Source organism: Trachurus japonicus, chromosome 22, assembly GCF_045865225.1.
Source record: "Trachurus japonicus isolate A0001 chromosome 22, Traja_1.0".
Taxonomy (NCBI): domain Eukaryota; kingdom Metazoa; phylum Chordata; class Actinopteri; order Carangiformes; family Carangidae; genus Trachurus; species Trachurus japonicus.
In genome coordinates, this window is record NC_140928.1 from 18,588,193 (window position 1) to 18,610,615 (window position 22,423).

A 22,423-nucleotide genomic window follows, 5' to 3' on the forward strand; every position below is an offset into this window, starting at 1 on the left:
CCAAACAACCGCCAGGTGGCATCTGTGAGCAGCAGATCGCCTCTATAAGACAGCAGCACGGAGCAGTGAACACGAAGGGGGAATGCAATATAATAATAATACAGTATAGTTTTTCAATGAGAAAAATGTAACGACGGCAGCTATACGTCTCACTCTCTTTTATCGATCCTCTTGTCAGCTCCAAACACACCCACCTGCACCGCGATTATGGACCACAGCGTGGTTTTCCACACAGCAGTTAATTAACTCAGTGGGCGATGCTGCCGTGTGTTTTTAAAATGAGCCAACTACTGTACAGTAGTGTTCATTCCCCACCTTGTTTGACTGAGAGTGTAGCTGGATGATTTCTCATGAATGAACGGGCAATAGCCTATGTCACTTTCGGGCTGGGCGATAAAACGTAGGGTTACTTAACGTAATCCCTGGTTCTTTGATAACAGAGTGAGGTGTTTCACTATGGGAATCGCCTTGGCATGACCAACTCTACGGAAGCTCCAATGACACAACGTCTGTCTGTGACAGACAGGTCGAGCTGTGCTGGGGCCCCGCCCCCTCACACTACCACAGCCGACCTGCCCCTACCAACTCATTCTAGACCGGTTTCTTTCCGTGCCTATGCGAGTAGGGACGTGATGGTGAAACCTCTCACTCTGTTATCAAAGAACCAGGGATTACGTTAAGTAACCCTACGTTCTTTTTCTAACTTCGTTCGGTGTTTCACTATGGGAGATATAGCCCACTCCCGAATTGCATTTAATCTCCCGAAGCTCTAATCATGTTAAAGCCCGGCAGTGGCTGCTATACAGACCCCGGTCTGTTTGCCTCTAGCACCGCCTGTGCTACAGATGGCCCTGAGACATCCAGCCTGTAAAACCTTATGAAAGTGTGGGGCGTAGCCCAGCTCGCCGCCGCACAAATGTCCTGTACTGAGACTCCCCTAAACAGGGCCCATGATGTGGCCATGCCTCTAGTGGAATGAGCCCTCAAACCCTGGGGGGGCTGCAAACCCCTGCATCCATAGGCCAGAGATATGGCTTCCACGATCCAGTGGGACAACCTCTGGCGGGACAAAGGCTTTCCCTTATGGGGAGTGGCCCAGGACACAAACAGCTGGTCATCTCTCCTGAAACCTGCTGTCCTACTCATATACACATGGAGCGCCCTGACGGGGCATAATGTGTTAAGCTTTTTCTCCTCCGCTGAGGAGAATGGAGGTGGGTGGAAAGCCAACAGCTCCACTGTGGGACACCTGTAACCTGACTCAACCACCTTAGGCACGAAGGCTGGGTTGGGCCTCAAACAGACCTTAGAGAGCCCTGGTGCAAACTGTAAACAGGAAGGCCGTATGGATAACGCCTGTAGGTCACTCACTCTCTTTGCTGTAGTTAAAGCTAAGAGCAAAGCTGTCTTCAGTGAAACAAACTTCATCTCTGCCACCTCCATAGGTTCAAATGGGTGGAGAGAGAGGGCATCCAGCACCACTGACAGCTCCCACAGGGGAACCAGGGGTCTGGAAACTGGGAGTTTGCGTCGTGCACCTTTCATGAAACGACAGACTAAGGGATGTTGCCCTACAGGCTTGTCTCCAAAGCCCACATGACAAGCCGAAATGGCAGCCAAGTACACCTTAACAGTGGAAAAAGCCTTTCCTTTTTCCACCAAATCCTGCAGGAAACACAGCAGGTCCACCACTGAACACTGAAAAGGGATGATATGTTTCAAGTCACACCACTCCTCAAAAACACGCCATTTACCACTGTAAAGAGAGCGAGTAGAGGAGGCTCTTGCGTTCTGAATGGTGTCAGTGACCTGCGCTGGCAGGCCTGCAGCGCTCAGGTTCCACCTCTCACGGGCCAAGCCCAGAGTGCCATGCGGTCTGGGTGCGGGTGGTAGATTTCCCCGCCCGCCTGGGACAGAAGGTCCCTGCGTATGGGGAGCGGCCACGGCTCGCCCCCTAGCAGCTGTATTATTTCTGCCATCCAATGTTTGGACGGCCATCGTGGTGCTATCATGATTAATTGCAGGCCCTGTTCTCTCACTCTGATTAGAGTCGGGGAGATCAGACTGAGCGGTGGAAACGCATAAAGCAGCACGTCTGGCCACGGGTGTGCCAGTGCATCCACACCCAGAGGTGCATTTGCGTCCGACAGGGAGAAAAACAGTGGACGTTTTCTTGCGAGGCGAACAGATCTACGGCTGCCTGGCCGTATCTGAACCAAATCTGCTCCACCACCTGCGGGTGGAGCTTCCACTCTCCGTACAGAGGATTCCCCCGGGACAGGAGATCCGCTCGTCTGTTCAAAACGCCCGGTACATGTGTTGCTCGAAGAGACAGGAGCCGGGTACTGCTCCACAAGATTACTTTCCGAGCTAAGCTGTGCAGCTGCAGTGACCGAGTGCCGCCCTGGCGGTTTATGTATGCCACTACAGTGGAATTGTCTGTCTTCACTAGGACATGGTGACCCTGAAGAAATTGCTGGAAATGTTTCAATGCTAGAAACACTGCCCAAAGCTCCAGAACATTTATATGAGACAGAGCCCGGCTCTGATCCCATATCCCATTCACTGTCCTGCCCAACATGGTCGCTCCCCATCCTGACAGGAACGCGTCCGTTGTCATGGTTACCCTGGACGCCACCGCGCCCAGCGGCATCCCCGCCGCGAGGGCTGCTGTGTCCCTCCACGGTTGGAGAGCCGCCACACATGCCGGTGTTATTTTCAACCTGCGGCTGAGATGACGGCGTGGGCATAGGCGGAGTGCCGCGACCCAACGCTGAAAATCCCTCATCATCAGTAACCCCAGATGTACCAAAGAAATCACTGACGCCATGAGGCCGAGCAGGCGTAGGCACAGTCTGAATGACACGGCTTGCCCCAGCCTGAATAGAGAGAGACACTGTGTTAGGGACATTAATCTCCCCTCTGATAGCGTGACGCGAAAAGAGAGAGAGTTTATGTTGAGACCCAGGTATTCTGTGCACTGTGTGGGCTCCACTCGGCTCTTCGCCCAGTTTATATTGAACCCGAGATCCCCGAGATGTTTTATCACCGCGGCGGCATCTCTGGCCGCTTGTTCCCGCGATGGAGAGCATATCAGATAATCGTCTATGTACGAAAATATTCTGATACCGCTGCTCCGTAACGGAGACAGTGCTGCTTCCACACATTTGCTGAACACCCTGGGAGCTAGTGACAGCCCGAAGGGAATCGCTTGATACTCGTAGGCTTTGCCCTGAAACGCAAACCTGAGAAATTTCCTGTGCGCGGGATAAATGGCGATATGAAAATATGCGTCCTTGAGGTCGATCGTGACAAACCAATCGCCCCGACGGATTGACTGAATGAGCACTTTGTGTGTCAACATTCTGAATGTGTATTTTCGTAGGTGTCTGTTTAACACACGGAGATCTAGAATGGGACGAAGGGATGAGCTTCCCTTCTTGGGAATGAGGAAGTAACGGGAGTAAAAACCCTGTTGAGCTTCCTCGCTCGGGACTGCTCTGATCGCTTGTTTGTTTAATAGCGACGCTATTTCGTCCTGTAAAACTCGAGCTGCATCCCCTTTGGCTACTGAAGCCACCACACCGTTGAATCTGGGTGGTTTCATAGCGAATTGTAGTCTGTAACCCTGAGAAACAGTTGACAAAACCCATGGATGAACTGCGCATGCGTGCCAATTTGCCGCCCGTGCAGGTAACGTGCTTATGTTGTCGCACTGTGGTGACGTCACCCGCCGCGACTGGCGGGATCTGTCTCCCATCAGAGGAGCGTGAGCTCCCCCTGTGGGAATTGAGGGGGCATGGCAGTGTTTTGTCTTTACAATAATAACTTACAATAATGCAGTCAAAAAGGCACGAATTTCCCATTTCTCACAACTCATCACCATTAATAAAAACAACCCCCGGTTCCTCTTCTCCACTTTTAATGTTTTAACAGGTGCTAATTCTAATAACGTTTTTAAGACACCAACAGACGATCTTTGTGAGAACTTTGCAGACCACTTCAGAACCAAAATCAAGGACATCAGATCCTGCCTTTTATCCCATCAAGTTTTATCTGTTGACACTGAACTGTTGTCCTTGCCTGAGGAAACACTGGAGAGTTTTGCCCTGGTTGATGCAAGGACGCTTGGTCGAGTTTTCTCCCAAGTAAACCCAACAACCTGCCTTTTAGATCCCATTCCCACATCACTCTTAAAATCGTTTTATGGATTCTTCGAGGAACAGTTTTTAAACATCATGAATTGCTCTCTTCAGATGGGTGTCTTCCCCACCGCCTTTAAAACAGCGGTGGTGAAGCCCCTTCTGAAGAAGAGCAATTTAGATCCAAGTGTTCTTAATAACTACCGACCTGTATCCAACTTACCATTTTTAAGTAAAGTTTTAGAAAAACTGGTTTTTAACCAAGTTAATGACTTTTTAAACAGAAAGAACATTTCAGAAAAGCATCAGTCTGGTTTTAGGAAATACCACAGTACCGAGACAGCACTTTTAAAGATTTTAAACGACATCAGGTGGAATTTGGATAACAAAAAGCTCACAGTGTTGGTTCTACTGGATCTAAGCGCCGCTTTTGATACAGTAGACCATCACATTTTATTAAATAGGCTTAGACACCTGGTGGGCCTCTCTGGTACTGTTTTTAACTGGTTTTGTTCTTATCTCACAGACCGATGCTTTTATGTAAGTATGGATACATGTTCCTCGGAAATCCATGAAATTGGATGTGGGGTTCCCCAAGGGTCAATTTTAGGTCCACTTCTTTTTAATCTGTACATGCTGCCCCTTGGGGACGTCATCAGGAGGCACGGCATCAGCTTCCATAGTTATGCTGACGATACGCAACTGTACATCGCCGTGTCTCCTGATGACACGGGGCCAATTGATGCCCTTTTTAACTGCATTTTAGACATCAAGTCATGGATGGCAGTGAATTTCCTACAGCTCAACCAGGACAAAACTGAGGTTTTAGTCATTGGTCCTGAAGGCCAGAGAGAGAAACTTTTACCAAAACTACAGGATCTTAAACCAACACAGTCAGTAAAAAATCTGGGCGTGATTTTTGACTCTGAGCTGAATTTTCTTCCACATATCAAAAATATGACAAAAATAGGTTTTTATCATCTTAAAAACATAGCCAGAGTCCGCCCGTTTCTCTCTCAGGCCAGTACGGAGGTGCTGATGCATGCTTTTATCACCTGTCGATTAGATTATTGCAATGCCCTGCTCTCTGGTCTTCCCAAAAAGAGTATTTTTAATCTCCAATTATTACAGAACTCAGCCGCACGAGTGCTGACGAGGACCAGAGGGCGGGAGCATATTACACCAGTTTTAGAGTCGCTGCATTGGCTCCCCGTACGCTTCAGGATCGATTTTAAGGTCCTTTTAATAGTTTTTAAATGTCTTAACGGCCTTGCGCCCTCTTATTTATCTGACCTGCTTTTACCATATCAACCCTCGCGGACCCTGAGGTCCTCCGGCACCGGTCTTTTATCCATACCAAAACCCAGAACCAAAACCCATGGTGAGGCGGCATTTAGCTATTATGGCCCCCACCTGTGGAACAGCCTGCCGGAGAGCCTCAGGACTGCAGAGACTGTTGATATTTTTAAGGGAAGGTTAAAAACACACCTTTTTAGTCAGGCTTTTAACTAGATTTTAAATTCTTCTTATGGTTCTATCTTATTTTTCTGCTTCTATCTTGCTTTTAAAGATGTTATTAACCTTAAATAATTTTACTTGTTTTACTTATTTTATTTATTATCTTACATATTTTTATCTTTTTAAACTGTTTATTCTATTAACTAATTTTTTCAATGTTTTTATCCTATCTTATGTTTTTAGTTTTAGCTTTAACTCCAGTGTTTCCTCAGGGGGGTCCTCCACGCTGGGAGCTGTGTCTGGGCTGCTGCTGGGGGCGCTGTCCCTGGGTCCCTTCGGCTCGGCTGGCTGTGGTCTGTCGGGGTCGGGGGGCCTGGGCGCTGGTGCCCCCTGTGGCACGGCCTGCCACTCCTCCCAGTGTGGACGGCCCCAAAGATAGCGCTTCCTCAATCCTCAGTGTCATGCCATGTCTCCCTAGTGTCAGTAGTGAGAGAGAGTGTGTGTGTGTGTGTGTGTGTGTGTGTGTGTGTGTGTGTGTATGTGTGTGTGTGTGTGTGTGTGTGTGTGTGTGCAGTATGGGGTGTGGGAGGGAGGGGTTTTTACTTGTAATTTGTTTTTCTGTTTCTATTTTTCTGTGTGTAAAGCACTTTGTGTTGCATTCCCATGTATGAAAGGTGCTCTATAAATAAAGATTGATTGATTGATTTATTTATTTTGTTTTTCTTTATGTTTTGGGGAAGACAACTCGCCCTTGGCTCTGAGCCTGGCTGCGAGGGTGTGAGTTTTATTTTTGTTAAACAAGGTGAAAGTGCTTGGTGACACTGTGTTACCTTCTGTCCCCAACTCTCCTCCTCCTGAACATGAGGGGAGAGAGACAGAGAGACCTCTGGACCACACAAAACTGCCAGAGTCTCTTGAACTGCGGGGATTTGACTCACCCCTGACTCCCTTCTTTTCTTGATGGGAGGGGGGAGGGGGAAGCTGGGGTTGTCAGGGCGCCTGCTTCCTCTTCGCACCCCTGGGGTGTTGGGGACGGCCTCTTGCTGCCACTGCAGCGAAGGAGTGTTTGCCCCATGGCTTTTGGTTCTGCTGAGGCTGCTGTTGAGGCTGCTGGTTGGTTTGCTGACCAGCTGCCTGCCTCTGTGGTCTGCCCCCCCACTGTCTCCCCCTTACTGCTGCAGCCGCAGCAGCAAAGCCAGTTCTTGGACCCTGAGGGGGACGAGGGGTGGGTTTCCGTGGAAGACAGAGATCAAAGGCTTCACCTTCCTGTTTCCTGAGGGTGCTGGTCTCCCTCATCTTTTCCAGCGCTGGACCGAAAAGACCTTTGGTGGGGTCATATGGCGCGTCCATGACCTCTGCCTTCTGAGCGTCGCTCAGGCCTGAGAGATTCAGCCACAAGGCTCTCTCACCTGAGACTGCCAGCCCCATCACTCGACCGCAGCCTTGCACCGCGCCTCGTGAGGAGCGTAGGATGAGGTCGTTGACAACACAAATCTCGTCCCAGAGGGCCGGGTTAGGTGCCCCTGAGTCCAGTTGTTGACCCATCTCTTCCAGGATCTCTGCCTGGTATGCAGACAGCAGTGTGCTTGCGTTGAGGGAGCATACTGACTGTGCTGCATACTTGTACATCCTCTGGAAAACGGAGGCGGTGAGACGCTCCGCTTTGCTGGGCAGGGAAGTGGTAGAGGAGGCTGAGAGAGAGCGTTGGTTGGGGTGGAGGTGAAAAGCCACCGAAGGCTCCACTACTGGGGGCTCGGCCAACCCCAGTTCCCCCATGCCGTGGATCTCCAGCATAGAGTAGCCCTTGGTTGGAAGCTTACTCCTAAATGGGCTGGACCAGTACCGGTTCATTTCCCTGATGCAGGCTGGTACTGGTGGCAGGAGTTGCTTTGATGGTGGATGGGCTGGTGGGAGCCTTTTGCCATCATACAAATCTCTCTCTGTTCCCTCGGCATTTTGGGCTGCTGGCCACTGTACCCCTAGCTTTGCTGCAGCCCGTTTGGGTCCCCAGTGGGGACACGACTGGGGATCAGCCAGCGATGCTTGGGCGTGTTTAGCGCCCATGCACACGATGCACATGCGATGAGGGTCCCGGCCCGAGATGAACGCTCCGCACGACGCGGGGCACGGGCGGGATGCAGCCTCCTTCCCCTTCGGCTCGGACCCTTTGGCGGGGGCCGCGGCCGAAGACATGGCGTCTGGAAAGGGAGATGTAGGTGAGTATACAGCCGTAAGGCGCGCCGTAACGCGGTAGCCCGTCGGTGTTACCACCTGGGGGTTTAGCCCAAGCTAGCTGCGTACCGTGAAGTTTTGCTCGTCGTAACACGTTAGCAGAGCTCCCGGTACTCAGTTAGCTTACAAAAACGGTGCTAGCGAAAAACCCGGTTGACTCGCCGTAACACGTTAGTCAGCGGGTATTAAGCTGCACTGTAGCCGGCTACACCAGTGAGCTAACACGGTGTAGCCAGGTAGCGGCTCGCCTTGACGCGTTAGCCCAATGCTAAATAAACACAGTCGGCTACTCCGGTAACTTAATGCTGGGTAGCCAAGTAAGCAGCTCGCCGCGACGCGGACACTGCTCACAAGACCGTAATACTTACTCGGCCAATCCAAACCGAACCCGGAGCCGCGTTCGGCGACGTGAGTCCCTTAACGGGTCGTCTGAGAACAGTTAAGCGGGTATCCAGGCTAGCTCGGCTAGATTAGCTGAGGGAGCTTTGTTTCGTTCCTCACGGGAAGAAAGCGAGAATGAGTTGGTAGGGGCAGGTCGGCTGTGGTAGTGTGAGGGGGCGGGGCCCCAGCACAGCTCGACCTGTCTGTCACAGACAGACGTTGTGTCATTGGAGCTTCCGTAGAGTTGGTCATGCCAAGGCGATTCCCATAGTGAAACACCGAACGAAGTTAGAAAAAGAACAGGATATCCTGAAATAACTTTCCCTCGATAGAAATAGGCTACAAGATGTGTGGGTATAGGTTTCATTCATCCATGTTTTAACAGACAACACAAACAACCAGTGGCAGGGACGGACTGGCCATAGGGCAATATGGGCAAATGCCACAGCAGCCGCGACCGAAGATGCAGCCGTGCTGATGTGACCGCAAAAAAAAAAAAGTCAGTCGGGTCAGCTGGTTTACAGCCGGCCGACTCTGAAACACTCGAGACACAATAACATTAGTAACGCAAGAAAGGTATAGTTCACTTCAGCTCTCACTATAAGCAAAGATTTTATTTCAGTCTGAGATGCCAACGTGCAGTTTTAGTGAACAATGCATTTTCTCTTATCATCATTATTATGATCACTGATAGCCTATATGTGCGTTGGCTATATATACCGTATGTGTGTGTTTGTGTAATGCAGGGGTGCTTTAAAAAAACACAGTTGTCTGGACAGCTGGCATTTTTCTCACAACCAACCTCAAAAGCGAGGCCAGGTCCGCCGAAGCATCATTCCGGGTGTTGTCTTTGTTGCTGCTCCACAGAGCGCACATGGCTACTTAATTATGCACGTGCTGACCATATGTGGTTGTGCTGAGACATTCTGGGGGTGGAATATGAGGTGTGTTCATGTCCGCACCATTCTTGGGTCCGGTGTGATTTATCAATGGAATATTGCGGAGAGTTGTACGTACGCACAGCTTGATCAGTGTTTCCAACAGAAAAAAATAAAATAAAATAAATAAATAAATAAATAAATAAATATGTCCACGTCTCAGGTGTGTTTATGTGCGGTGCGCCCGCACGCGAGAGAGGCGGCAGGTTGAGAGGCTGACTGGCGGAGATGAGAGATGGTGAAACGCTAGCATGATTATTAAAAAAACACCATCTCTGATCTCTGCCTGCACATAGACAGACACAGGTTCACTTACAGACAGGGTCGCACGGTAAATGCAGCTGCAGCGCTATTAAACTAGAGCAACAGCAACTCTCATATTTAAATTGTGTTTTAGGCTATTTCACTGATTGCAATTAGGCTATAGAATGCTAGTGTGTGTTTTATTGAAAGCGAGGCTAGGTGAAAATCGCTACAGTGGGGTTTATATGCAGCGGTCTGTAGGACCAGCTTAATAGACACATCAGCGACACATTAGCACCTTCATTTATCTCTGATCAATAGGTGTGCTTGTGGATACTTAAATCAAGTAGGCTACAGCCCTGCCCCCCATAGAACTTCACACAGCTGTTCAGTCAGCTTTGAACAGAAAAACCGGTTCTTACAGTAGCCTACCTCTCCTCACACTTTTCATAAGCCGGAGGACAAAACTGTAGGCTTCATTGTTTCGTTTCATTTCGTTAAGTGAAAATCATCTCTGAATTATGGAACTAAAAATAAAATAGGCCTATCTTTAAAAAAAAGATCCTATGTTATTTAGCCTAATTGCATTAGTTTTATTCAAATGTGACTGAGACCTTTATCTACCTAAACAGAGGGTAACATGAATAAATATCCTGTTTTGTATTTTTCTGGAAACTGTTACATTATGTAACGTGACCGCTGCACCCCCCCCCCTCTCTCCCTCCCGAATTGAGCATATTATGATAAATATAACTGTAGATGAAAACAATAATTGAAGAAAAAAATAAGCTATTGTCGGCCCGAGGTATAAATGCCCAGAAATCGAATGTTTCATTTGTGTAAGTTGTAAGCTTCAGAAACCATCACACATGGAAAAGTCACGGACTGAGAGACCTGTAGTTTTAATGTAAACAAAGTCATTTACGTAAGAAAAACACAAACGTCTGTGTGAGACCATCTGGGTGGTTCTAGTGTTAACATTAGCCTAATGAAGAATGAAGAAAACACGTTACAAATGAACTATGACCGAATTGACAGCAGAAACAGTGTGCACTTATCTCAAGGAAATTTAAACCGAATGCAACTGTAACTTGTAATCCAAGAGGATGAGAGGTGAAATGTCTTCCTAGACGAATAACCAAGTCCAGTTGCATTCGATTTAAATTTCCTTGAGATAACTATGACCGGGAGTCCGGGACAAATGAGAATATTCACAGGCTTAGTGCATGTGCACACGCCGGCCGGTGTCAACTCGCAACAATGTAGCTTTCCCTCGATTAAAGTAGTTCTGTCATCTCCCACTTTGTACCGGATAAGAGACAGCACCCGACAGATGTGCTAAATGTTTGGATGCAACAAAGTCACTGTTAACAAAATCAGCATCTAGTCTGTCCCTTCAAGAGCAGCTGCTGACAGATGTGCATTATTGCTCCGCTCGTGAGTCCAGCCGCATCGGGTCCAGGCTGCTGGCACGGACGTAGCGATCGTGGGCTATGAGTGGATTGTTACATTCACCAGAACTTGCAAAAAATAGATGTGAGACAATTTACTCAAACTTGGAGGCACCCAGCCAGGCTACAGGAGAGATTAAAAATATGCAGGGGACCCCCAAAAGGCTGAGAAGCACTGATCCTGTTGAACGTAGGCTACTGTAACCACTGTGAAACAATAAAACAACAACATTGATCTGATTGACCGGCGTAGCGGTCCCTCTCTCCATTCACTCTCTAGCTCTCTCGACCACAGCTGCAAATGAAGTACCTATGGCCTATGAACAGCGCCACTCTCCATTGCAGCTACGCTGTGGTCAAACGTGGAATTATCCCAAAATCTTTTGAGCTGCATCTCAGTACGATGCTTCCACCTAGTGGCTACAGTGTGACCTACAATTTCACGCAACGCGTGAATCACGCGTTACGTGAGGGAAACGTCCAAATGAAACTAGTACCCACTGTAAGTGGTAACTAGCTTTGATAGGCCGTTGGCTGCTATTTGACATCTTCCTTTGTGACACAACCCTCCCCCCCAGTCCGAGGACCCTGCTGTGAGGTGGCAGCTAAACCTGTACAAGGACATAGTGATGAGGATCGAGTCGCCTCCAGACCCTGACAGGGTGGTGGACCGTATCCAGAGGATCTCCGCTGCTGTCTTCAACCTGGAGCAGGTCAGGCCCAGACTTCCTGAGCACATTATGAGCTGCAAATGAAACTCTGGGTTCTATTTCAATCAACCATTTATGCATCGTGCTCAGTGAAAGACTCATGGGGAATGTGAAGGAATATTATCACCAGACAGACAGTGCAGGTTCAGGATGAGTCACCAAAATACAAAACAGGAGGGATAATGAAAATGCTGGTTTTCAGTTCTCAGCAGTAATTCTTTTTTATCTCTGGTTTTGTGTGGTAGAAAAAGACACCCAGGGAATTGATTTATAATCATAACTTCTTCTACTCCCATTAGGTGGAGCAGCCACTGAGATCCAAAAAATGTGTTTGGCAGAAGTTGCTGTCCAAGCAGAGGAAGAGAGCGGTTGTAGCCTGCTTCCGCATGGCTCCACTTTATAATCTACCAAGGTATAACTGTGCATTGTTCAATCTACAGCATGCACACGCGACATCTTCTTTTGAAATTATGTTAAACAGCCTTAGATTAATGAATCAATGATGACACACTCAAATATTTGACAGTAGCAGAGGGCCCCCTGTGGTAGGTCTAGTAGATGTGAAATTGTGTAGTGGGGCGCTGTGGCATCACCCCCGTCTGTTCTGACCAAACAACATCCACACACTTTTTCTTCTTCTGTCTGACTCACGACTCTAATTTCTCTCTTCCTTGGTTCTGACCCTGCATTAACACACAGCTTCCCTCCCTCCGTTTGTAGGACGAATGTCTGGCCCGCAGCTGTTATCAAGGAATAGGAAAAAAGAAAAGGGACACTAGCAATTTCATGCCCCGCTGCTCTGTAACTCAATCACTGGGAGTCAGGCAGCGAGCTACAGTAGGCAGGAAAACAATTATGAGGCCCAACCTGGGGGTGGTCATCTTCAGTATGCGCTCAGACGATGCCGTCCGCCTGCCTGACAGCATGACTCATTTATTCAGAGTTGTTGACGGTGAAATATGACACACCGTAGCGACTAATTATTTGACAGTATTTACAATGCAGCCTCAATTGATTTTTTTTATTTGAGGCAGTGAGTTTGTGTACTATTTGAGGGATGGATGTGAAGCTTCTGGGTAATGTCGACTCCTCCTGAGTTTCATGCATTCAGATGTCATCTTTTCTCTTTTGTCTCTCTATTCAGCCTTTGTTCTCTCCTCAGTGTTACTACTCTATTGTACCTCGTCCCCTCAGGCACACAAATAATAATTACTTCCTGAATTCCTACCGACATATTTGGCTGGAGATAATGCATGAGAACGCAGACTGTGACAGTCTGCTCTCCATGCTGACGGTAACGTAGTGCTGATCTGATGTTGCTATACTGTTTGACTTTGCACACCTCTCTTAACTACCGCTCGCTTTTCCTCCAGGCACAGTTTATGCAACAAAACGCAACTCCCATTCCGATTTTCACACTGGTATTTCCACTGGTCCATATCTGTACGTTTGCCCAGACTTGCAAATGGTGCAGAGCTGTTTTTGCTCTGCATGCTAAGCTAACTGTTCCTTGGCTTTAGCGTACATGCACAAAAGTGTGAATTATTATATTCACTAAAATGCTAAACTACATTTTTAACTGTAACCAGCAGATACATGGCTGCTTTGTCCACCCTTGATTTCTTCCTACTAATCAGAGCTGGGGACTATTCAGTAAAAAAAAAAAAAAATACTAGAAAAAGCCTAGATCAACAGTGTAACATTCATCACAGCTCTGTATCTATCATCAAAGTGACAGGTTACTCTATGTTGACCGGCTGGATGTGCCAGTACCCTAAACTAACCAGCATTAACCTCCTCTCCTAAAGTGACTTGTCCCCTCTGTTGCTATCTAACCCAGGCTAATCTCCTCTCACCCTTCCTCAGGCATCGCTCTATTAACCTCTTCCTCCTGGCCTATCAGAGAATATGGATAGAAACAGAGGAGTACTCTTTTGAAGAGAAGCTAGTGCAGGATCTTGCAGTAAGTACCTGTGTTGTCCCCAGTGCCGTCTTGTTGGCTGGGAGCTGAGCGGATGCCCCACCACTCCCCCCTTTTTACTTGTGTCATTGTGCCAATCCCACAGTGCACCACTGAGTCATACTCAGTCATCCATACAATGTTTTTTCATGTGTCTGTAAGACACCCATTTTTGGCAGGCATGACATCACCGCTGATGTCAGAGCCAGCTCCGGGAGCAGTAAGAGAGCATCTGGTCACGATGCTTTGACTTACAGCTGAAATTTATGAAAGTTGTGGTGCCTTTCCTAAATTTTCACTCATAAAATGTGATGAAAAGCAGAAGTACAGCATGTACCATATCTGCTTCCTGTACAACTTCATTTTGTACTTTGAATCTATGATGTACTGAACATAGATTGGTTGATAGTGCTTACAGACTTTATGAAATGAAGTTGAATTCAGTTATCTCATCTAAAATAAGAGGCTGTCATGAGTGCTCGTTGAAATGCGACAAAACCTACTGTGCCAGTGGGTGTTTTTTTTTTTTTTTTTGTTCAATAAAGAAATTGCGATAAAATTTAAATTACTACAACTTCTAAAAAATCTAATCTTCCTCTAGCTCTTTCTTTGTCACATTACTTGAAATTAGAGCCATGGGGCATCTCAAAAGAAGTTAATGGTCCAACAGATGAAGAACTTTATGATCCAGCCAACCAAACACGCATTTGAAGCAACCCACTCCCCTCAAGAAAAATAGTTCCAATGTGTCTAATATGATTAGTTATCTCTGCTTTAGGACAAAATGAGAGGAAATCTATGATGAAGAATAAACCTAGAGAGTCACCCTCTGTATGCATCTATGTGCTCGTGCCTGCGACTGTGTCCATGCTTGTGCTTGTGCATGCTGTCAGTGGTTCCAATCGCTGTCTTCTTATTTTTCTGACACCACCTGGTTCTCTGAAGGTAAGCTATTGACAGCGAGGTGAAGACTTCTCATCACTGCACCTACTGTTTACAAAGTGTCACAGTACAGATTTCTCCATTCGGTCGCTTGTATCAGGCTGCAGCCCTAAGATCCGGTGTTGTGTGGCTTTGTCCAGAAAACGCAGCCCAAGGTGGAGGAAGAGGAGGAGGAGGAGGTCAGAAAACAACCAGACCCGCTTCACCAACTCATTCTGCATTTCAGCCACAACGCTCTGACTGAGTGCAGGTAAATACACACTCACTGTTACACACCTGGCCTCCTGGCACCAGCCTGCTCTGCTCCATCTGGGCTACATAATAGTTTGGCTCGCCTCTTAGCTAATAAAGAGCTGCATTAAGCTAAATTATTGCCACATATTTATGCTAAGAGAGAAACACAGCAATTTTGTTGCTTACTGTGCATACAACGCTGTGGCTATACAATGGCTATACTATTAAATCAACTTGCTTCCTATTTAAAGATGAATTGTGATTGTGAGCTATTTTTCATCCTTTTTTGCTAGTTCTTTGGAAGAGGATCCCCTGTACATAGCATATGCAGATATGATGGCGAAGGTATTTTACTCCATAAATTGCTTTTTACTAAAGTCCCTTGCTGCTCAGCAGAATTTAGCAGGTTTGACCTTGTTTTCTCTTTCAGAGTTGTGCTGAAGGTGAAGAAGAGGAGGAGGAGGAAGGGAAAGAGAAAACATTTGAGGTTCTATTGATTTCTCAAAAATATTCTTCTGCCGTTTTGTTTTTAAATCACTCTCAGCAGTGGTGCCAACTTTTATTTTCATTTCCCGCAGGAAAAGGAAATGGAGAAGCAAAAGATGCTGTATCAGCAAGCCAGGCTTCATGACCGAGGGGCTGCAGAGATGGTGCTCCAGATGATCAGTGCCAGCAAAGGCAGGAAGACACACTCGTCCATCTGCCTCCCTACAGCTGGCTGTCTTTGGTCTAACTATGATGTTTGCTTTGTGTTTATCAGGTCGACTCACTGCCATGGTGACGTTCACCCTCAAACTGGGCATCTCCATTCTGAACGGCGGAAACACGCTGGTCCAGCAGGTGGGTCACCATCTTCATGCAGCAAATGTACAGTGAACAGCATTGGCCTCTTCTTTAACTGTTCTTCTGTTTTAATGCAGAAAATGCTGGACTATCTGAAAGAAAAAAGGGATGTTGGCTTTTTCAAAAGTTTATCTGGACTAATGATGTCCTGCAGGTAATGGCATTTACCCATCAACCCACATTAGAGAAGTCAATATATCACTGACATTTTCTAGCTGTTATATTTTCTCCTCTGACTTCTCCAGCTTGTTGTTGGTGTTTGGTGGGCAACCGCTTAAAATACAAATTGCTGAAAAGCAGGATCTAGTAATGCAACAAATACGAGTATTGTGTTTGTGTTTTATCTCCGTCAGTGTCTTGGACTTGAATGCATTTGAAAGGCAAAACAAAGCTGAAGGTCTGGGGATGGTAACTGAAGAAGGATCAAGTAAGTGAGGATGATAAACACGGTAAACAGTCTGAGACTATTTGTCTTACTTGTTGATTTACCAGCACTGCGAGTGATTGATTTGTCCTCCACCAGGAGACTTTTAATCATGCTGATACAAAGAGCAATACACAGTGTAATCGGGCCCTAATGTGGAGCTGAATTAGAAAAAAAAGAAAAAGTCAATACTTGTACTTTAGTATCATTTTACAGTATGTATCGCCAGAAAGAGAACCTAAGTGTCTTTGCAAACTGACAATGAAACAGAGCTTGTGATTTTTTCCATCCTTCACAGCAACACACTGTTACAGCGCGAGGTCCAAACCTCGGCTGCTGTCTGCACTAAATTATATGACGTCTCCAAGTAAAACATGTAAAAAATCTTTGTGACACGGTGCGTCTCATTCAGGTTCATGGCATTGATGTTCTGTAGTCTGGCTTGTAATTGGCCTCGGGACAAATGATGCAGCATTAGCTTGATGAAGCATCTGCTCTTTGATTTGTTAACATACACAAGCCCATTTCCATGTCACGTTTTGTCTCTCGTGTGTCACGTTGTGCACCATCCTTAGCAGGTCAACCTGTGCTACTGTATGTTTAAGTCCTGTCTTGGCTTTGTCTGCCACTTAAAGTGCTCACAGTCACAACCGCATCCGCATTAAAGTCCACTCTTGATCAGAGGTCTCTATTCAGTCTGATGGGTTGCATACAGTACGTAAATATGTTTTTCTCATGCACACTCCAACTCATTCTCACCTCATAAGCTCAGGCATAAGTGATGGTAACTGTTAGTCTGGTACTCTGTCTAACCTGTAGTCTAAACACCTGCCCAGTGAGCAGACCTTTCTGTAAAACTTTGTTTAATTGTAACCGCATGTCAATGTCGCAAATCAGTGTGAGTATGTAAAGATATATCTATAGCGCTATCACTCTCTCCTGTTGCTACTCCTTCTGATTGAATCTCAATGTCTTCTCCTTTGCTTATGTCTGCTTTTGTTTTGTTTGTTTGTTTTTCTTCTGATCATGTTTTTAAATCTCATCGGTCGCAGTCAACGTGAGTGAGCGGGGTAAATACATGGTTTAGATTCTACTCATTCTGTGCAATGCTGACATCTTGATTGCTCTCCGTTCAGCTCCTTCCTACCTATCCTCATTCCCTGCCCCCTTCCTCTTCCTCCTCCTCTCCTTCCTCCTCTCCCTCCTCCTCCCTTACCCTGAATGCAAAACAACCACCTCCTTTATGACCTGGACTGAAGGAACGCATGCATGCTCCTATGACATCTGACTAGATTGTTCAGTCCATGGTCGGGTGCCTCAAACTGACTCGAACCTCCCCACTTCTTCTTTTATAAAAAGTCAGTGCTTGTCATTTGTGTGGGACCTTTTATGTTTCTTAATTTTAGTGATACTAACCAGCGTGTATTAAGAAATAAATATCCCAAAGCTTTGTTTGTAAGAAGCAACAAAGCTTTGCTGGTGTTTAACAACAAAGCTCAGTTTCATTCCTGTTCTAAACCTTATTTGCATTTGTGAAATGATGCACTATACCTTCGTCTGTTTGTCTGTTTTGAACTTTCAGTATAGTGCATATAATTTGCTGCTGTTTCACAACCAGACAGCAGCTTTATGAGAAGTGAAAGCTATGCAAGCTCCGATGCCTGTACTGACATTAAAATGATGGGTCTCTGACCTTTTCAACACTGAAAGCAACAGTCAATCTCATTTCCTGTCCTCAGGTTCCAAGGTATTGCAGAATGATGAGTTCACTAAGGATCTGTTTAGGTTTCTGCAGCTTCTCTGTGAGGGCCACAACAATGGTAGGTGGACGCTTTTCAATACAGCAGTTAACCTCGAGCTGCACTGTCTCTCTGGATGACACAGCTGTGAACGTGCTCCTCTGCAACCAACTACTCTTTAGATTTTCAGAACTTCCTGAGGACTCAAACAGGAAACACAACTACTGTCAACATCATCATTAGTACTGTAGACTATCTGCTAAGGCTCCAGGTAGGCTTATTACATTTTTTAATGACATATACACTGTATATATTATATATATTGATCTTCTGTGACATCTTTACCTATTTATTTTTCCTCTACCAGGAATCCATCAGTGATTTCTACTGGTACTACTCTGGTAAAGATGTCATTGATGAGGCTGGTCAAAGGAACTTCTCCAAAGCGCTGGCTGTGGCCAAGCAGGTCTTCAACTCATTAACTGAGTATATACAGGTAGGATATCACAGTGCAAGGCAAAAATGCAACAGTGTATAAATGATCTGACTTTCAATGTGCAAACCTTTCTGTTTGCCCCAGGGTCCGTGCATTGGGAATCAGCAGAGTCTGGCTCACAGCAGGCTGTGGGATGCTGTGGTGGGATTCCTGCATGTTTTTGCCAACATGCAGATGAAGTTATCCCAGGTATCTACTATTCATCTACGTTAAAGCAATAGCGATGCTGTGTACTTTTCAGTGACAGACATTCTACTTGCTATTAGACTTTACAAGGAAATATAACAACTTATTTTAATTTATATACAAATGCTGTAATCAAGTGTAATAATTAAGTCATGTAGACAAGACATGTATAATATTGATAAACATTTTACATGCCGAGCTGTTATATCTGTGATACAAATGTACATTTTCTTGCCTTATTTAGTCTAATTTTTAATGTAGGACTTGTAAATGAAAGTGTTGCTATTTCTACTAAAAGCAACAATGAGAATCCTTCACCCACCAGTTACATTTGTTTTAGCCAACCAAAGTCTCCCTTAAAAAAATCTGTTGCCACTAGAGGTCTCTGCAGGCTAAAGAATAACCCCAGGCTACTGCAGTACAATCACATATGTAATTCCACTCAGCTATATGATATATGACTTCATCTCTGATATTTCCTCCATTCCCAATAAGGCAGGAGTGGGATGATATCCAGCCACCTAACCTTATCTTGCTCTGACAGTAGAAACCAGGATGAAGGAGAGCACAGGTGGAGGAGTCTGAATTGAAGGCAACAAAGAAGGCCTCAGATTTATGGTATGCTAAATACAGGCTCTATGGAGACCCTAAATGAGTCAGACTGACCAAGCCATCTGCTCCTAGACAGTAAAATAGCATTAACCCTGGTGCTGATGGATGTATTTCTCCTGCAAGGGCCTTCTGGGCATGGCAGCACCATTGCGGATCTCCACAATCTGCGGCAGCCTTGATCTCTCCAAATGCAGCTCGGAGATATTACACAGGGTGGCAGTGCCCTTAACGGAAGGCCATCAGTAATCTGTGTGATATAGTGTAGTGTGATTCACAAGGTTTCCTCTTTCTGCCCTCTTCTTACAGGACTCCAGTCAGATTGAATTATTGAAGGAGCTGTTAGACCTGCAGAAGGACATGATCGTCATGATGCTCTCTCTACTCGAAGGTTGACTTTTTCCATGACTCACTATTAGCTGTGGCAGCAACGTTAATTACAAGGATGTTTTATGACTTTCATTAAATATTTGTTTGCTTGATGCAAGCAGATATTTACAGCAGCAGCTTTGTTTAATCTGTATGCAGACTTTGTATTTGAAACTTTCTTCATAACTTCACAGGTAACGTTGTCAATGGGACCATTGGAAAACAGATGGTGGACACTTTAGTAGAATCTTCAAGCAACGTGGAGATGATCCTGAAATTCTTTGACATGTTCCTCAAGCTGAAGGACTTAACCACCTCGGACAGCTTCAGGGAGTACGACCCTGAGAGCAAAGGGATCATCTCCAAGAAGGATTTCCAGAAGTCCATGGAGAACCAGAAACAGTACTCCCAGTCTGAGATTGAGTTTCTTCTCTCTTGCGCTGAGGCCGACGAGAATGACATGTTCAACTACGAGCAGTTTGTGGAGAGATTCCACGAACCCGCCAAGGATATTGGCTTCAATGTAGCTGTGCTGCTAACCAACCTCTCCGAGCATATGCCTCACGATGCTCGTCTCTCAACCTTCCTCGACCTGGCTGAGAGCGTTCTCAGCTACTTTGAGCCTTTCTTGGGCCGTATTGAGATCATGGGCGGAGCCAAGCGCATTGAGAGAGTCTATTTCGAGATCAGCGAGTCCAGTCGCACCCAGTGGGAAAAACCTCAGGTCAAGGAATCGAAGCGGCAGTTTATCTTCGATGTTGTCAATGAAGGCGGAGAGAGCGAGAAGATGGAACTGTTTGTCAACTTCTGTGAGGACACCATCTTTGAGATGCAGCTGGCTTCACAAATTTCAGAGCCGGACCCGTTGGAGCGCCCGGAGGAAGAGGAGGACGACAACCAGAGTGTGGTGGAGAACGAGGAGCAGGCAGAAGAGGAAAGCATTATGCTGGAGTCTTCCTCTGCCTTCACCATTGCCTGCATCTCTTTGAGAAAAAGCCTTTGTCACTTCCGGCAAATGTTGACGCTCAAGAGCATGAAGCGGCAGTACAGGAAATTTAGGAAGATGAGTGTGAAGGAGATGGTGCGAGGCTTCTTCTCATTCTTCTGGATGATCATCACGGGACTCTTCCACTTTGTCTACAGCCTCATTTGGGGTTTCTTCCATATCCTGTGGACCACCATGTTCGGCGGCGGCCTTGTTGAAGGGGCTAGAAACATGAAAGTGACAGATATTTTGGGAAATATGCCAGATCCCACTCAATTTGGCATCCATGGAGATGTGTTGGAGACGGAGAAGCTGGAGGCAAGTGAAGCGTCTGCATTGGCAGAGATGGGTCAGATGGCTCAGGGCGAGGCAGCAGAGGCAGACCTGATGGCTGAGTTGCTGAACATCCAGCCCAAGAAGGAGGGAAAGCACGGGAGTGAGCCGGGGTTGGGGGATGTGTCTGAGGTGGTGGTGGGGGACGCTCCATCTATTGCCAGTGCCGTCAAGCAGAAGAAGGCACAGGTCAGTAATGATGTTAAATCAAATGGAATGATGATGGCTCCATTCCTAATCATGCCTTAACTAATAGACACTAAAAACACTACAACATCAGAATAGACAATTTACATGAAGCGCATTTGATATTACAAGCAACAACCAGAGTAACTGATGGTCAAATAATGCATTTGTTACAGCTGGCTGCAAAGAAGAGGGCTGCAAATGGAGACTACAAATCTGATTCGGAGAAAGGAGAGTGAGTGTTCATTGCTTATCCTCAGAGGAATTGATGTAATTCAATCATTAACCATTGAGCATAGCAGTGTCTTTCTGCAATGCCAACATTAGAAATATTGTGAGGAATGATAGAAAGTCGAGTCTTGATGTGAAATGAAGTCAGTGAGTAAAACTGACTTTATTGCTGTGTAGTTTAATTCTTCTCATGCCACATGAATGATTGTATCTGTGACCTCACAGTGGTGTTGTTAGTGCGTCACTGAAAGAGAATTTATTGTTGCAGTTCAGAAGATGGCGAGAAGAAGGACCACGACAAGGCCAAAGACGAAGCCCCTCCAGAGCTGGCGGCGGAGAAGAAAGCCCCGAAGAAGAGGCTCGGCCAGAGAAAAGAACCACCAGAGGCCTTCATGGCCAGCTTCTTCGCTGGCGTGGAAGTCTACCAGACCAAGATGCTGGTCAGACATTTCCCTCACAGCCATCTTAACAAGATTATGTGACGCATGTAAATAAGTTGTAAATTTACAGCTCTTATATATTTTCACAGAACTACCTGGCCAGAAACTTCTACAACCTTCGCTTTCTGGCACTTTTTGTTGCCTTTGCCATCAACTTCATCCTGCTCTTCTACAAAGTAAGCTCGTATGAAGACTACTTCAGAGTCTAATGATTACAGATTGTTGCATTTGCATTGCTAAAAACGTCTCACTGTCTTTCAGGTAACTGGAGATTACTCCGATGATGAAGACCCCTGGAACGGTCGAGGTCGAGTGGGAGAGGAGGAAGACGAAGGGGCACTTGAGTACTTTGTCCTGCAGGAGAGCACGGGCTACATGGCACCAACGCTTCGCTGTCTGGCAATACTGCACACTATCATATCTTTCCTGTGTGTAGTGGGATACTACTACCTGAAGGTGCACTGACAAAAAATGTTCTAATTCTTACATGTTATGTTTGGACAAATGTATATACACTATATGCAGCATACTGTGATACCAGTCTACCTTATGTCCTGTGTGACAAAGGTGCCGCTGGTGGTGTTTAAACGTGAGAAGGAGATAGCGAGGAAGCTGGAGTTTGCCGGCCTCTACATCACTGAGCAGCCGTCTGACGATGACATCAAAGGACAGTGGGACAGACTGGTCATCAATACCCCGTGAGCCACCTACAGCACAGTTATTAAATTCTGAGTCATGATCGTGCATAAACAAAGGTTTAATTATCCTTTCTTTCACCAGTTCTTTCCCAAACAACTACTGGGATAAATTTGTCAAACGCAAAGTAAGTCATTTATGTATTTTGGTGTAATCTGTCACGGACACAAAGTCAAATCTTGTCTTGTATGAGCT

At 46.2% G+C, this 22,423-nt stretch overlaps 1 protein-coding gene across 1 annotated transcript in view; it reads left to right on the forward strand.

Moving 5' to 3' along the window:
* Positions 1-22,423, forward strand: part of LOC146963900 (ryanodine receptor 3) — a 141,932-nt gene that overhangs the window by 113,813 nt on the left and 5,696 nt on the right. The window contains exons 75-97 of the mRNA XM_085767928.1: positions 11,424-11,558; positions 11,855-11,967; positions 12,750-12,849; positions 14,598-14,707; positions 14,985-15,036; positions 15,122-15,178; positions 15,270-15,369; positions 15,452-15,531; positions 15,612-15,688; positions 15,888-15,961; positions 17,011-17,028; positions 17,698-17,778; positions 17,880-17,968; positions 18,065-18,193; positions 18,278-18,382; positions 19,298-19,379; positions 19,552-20,864; positions 21,038-21,096; positions 21,361-21,532; positions 21,622-21,708; positions 21,794-21,988; positions 22,100-22,230; positions 22,313-22,355. Of these exons, the coding sequence (XP_085624054.1) occupies positions 11,424-11,558; positions 11,855-11,967; positions 12,750-12,849; positions 14,598-14,707; positions 14,985-15,036; positions 15,122-15,178; positions 15,270-15,369; positions 15,452-15,531; positions 15,612-15,688; positions 15,888-15,961; positions 17,011-17,028; positions 17,698-17,778; positions 17,880-17,968; positions 18,065-18,193; positions 18,278-18,382; positions 19,298-19,379; positions 19,552-20,864; positions 21,038-21,096; positions 21,361-21,532; positions 21,622-21,708; positions 21,794-21,988; positions 22,100-22,230; positions 22,313-22,355 (3,402 nt within the window). The remainder of the gene's footprint in view (positions 1-11,423; positions 11,559-11,854; positions 11,968-12,749; positions 12,850-14,597; positions 14,708-14,984; positions 15,037-15,121; positions 15,179-15,269; positions 15,370-15,451; positions 15,532-15,611; positions 15,689-15,887; positions 15,962-17,010; positions 17,029-17,697; positions 17,779-17,879; positions 17,969-18,064; positions 18,194-18,277; positions 18,383-19,297; positions 19,380-19,551; positions 20,865-21,037; positions 21,097-21,360; positions 21,533-21,621; positions 21,709-21,793; positions 21,989-22,099; positions 22,231-22,312; positions 22,356-22,423) is intronic.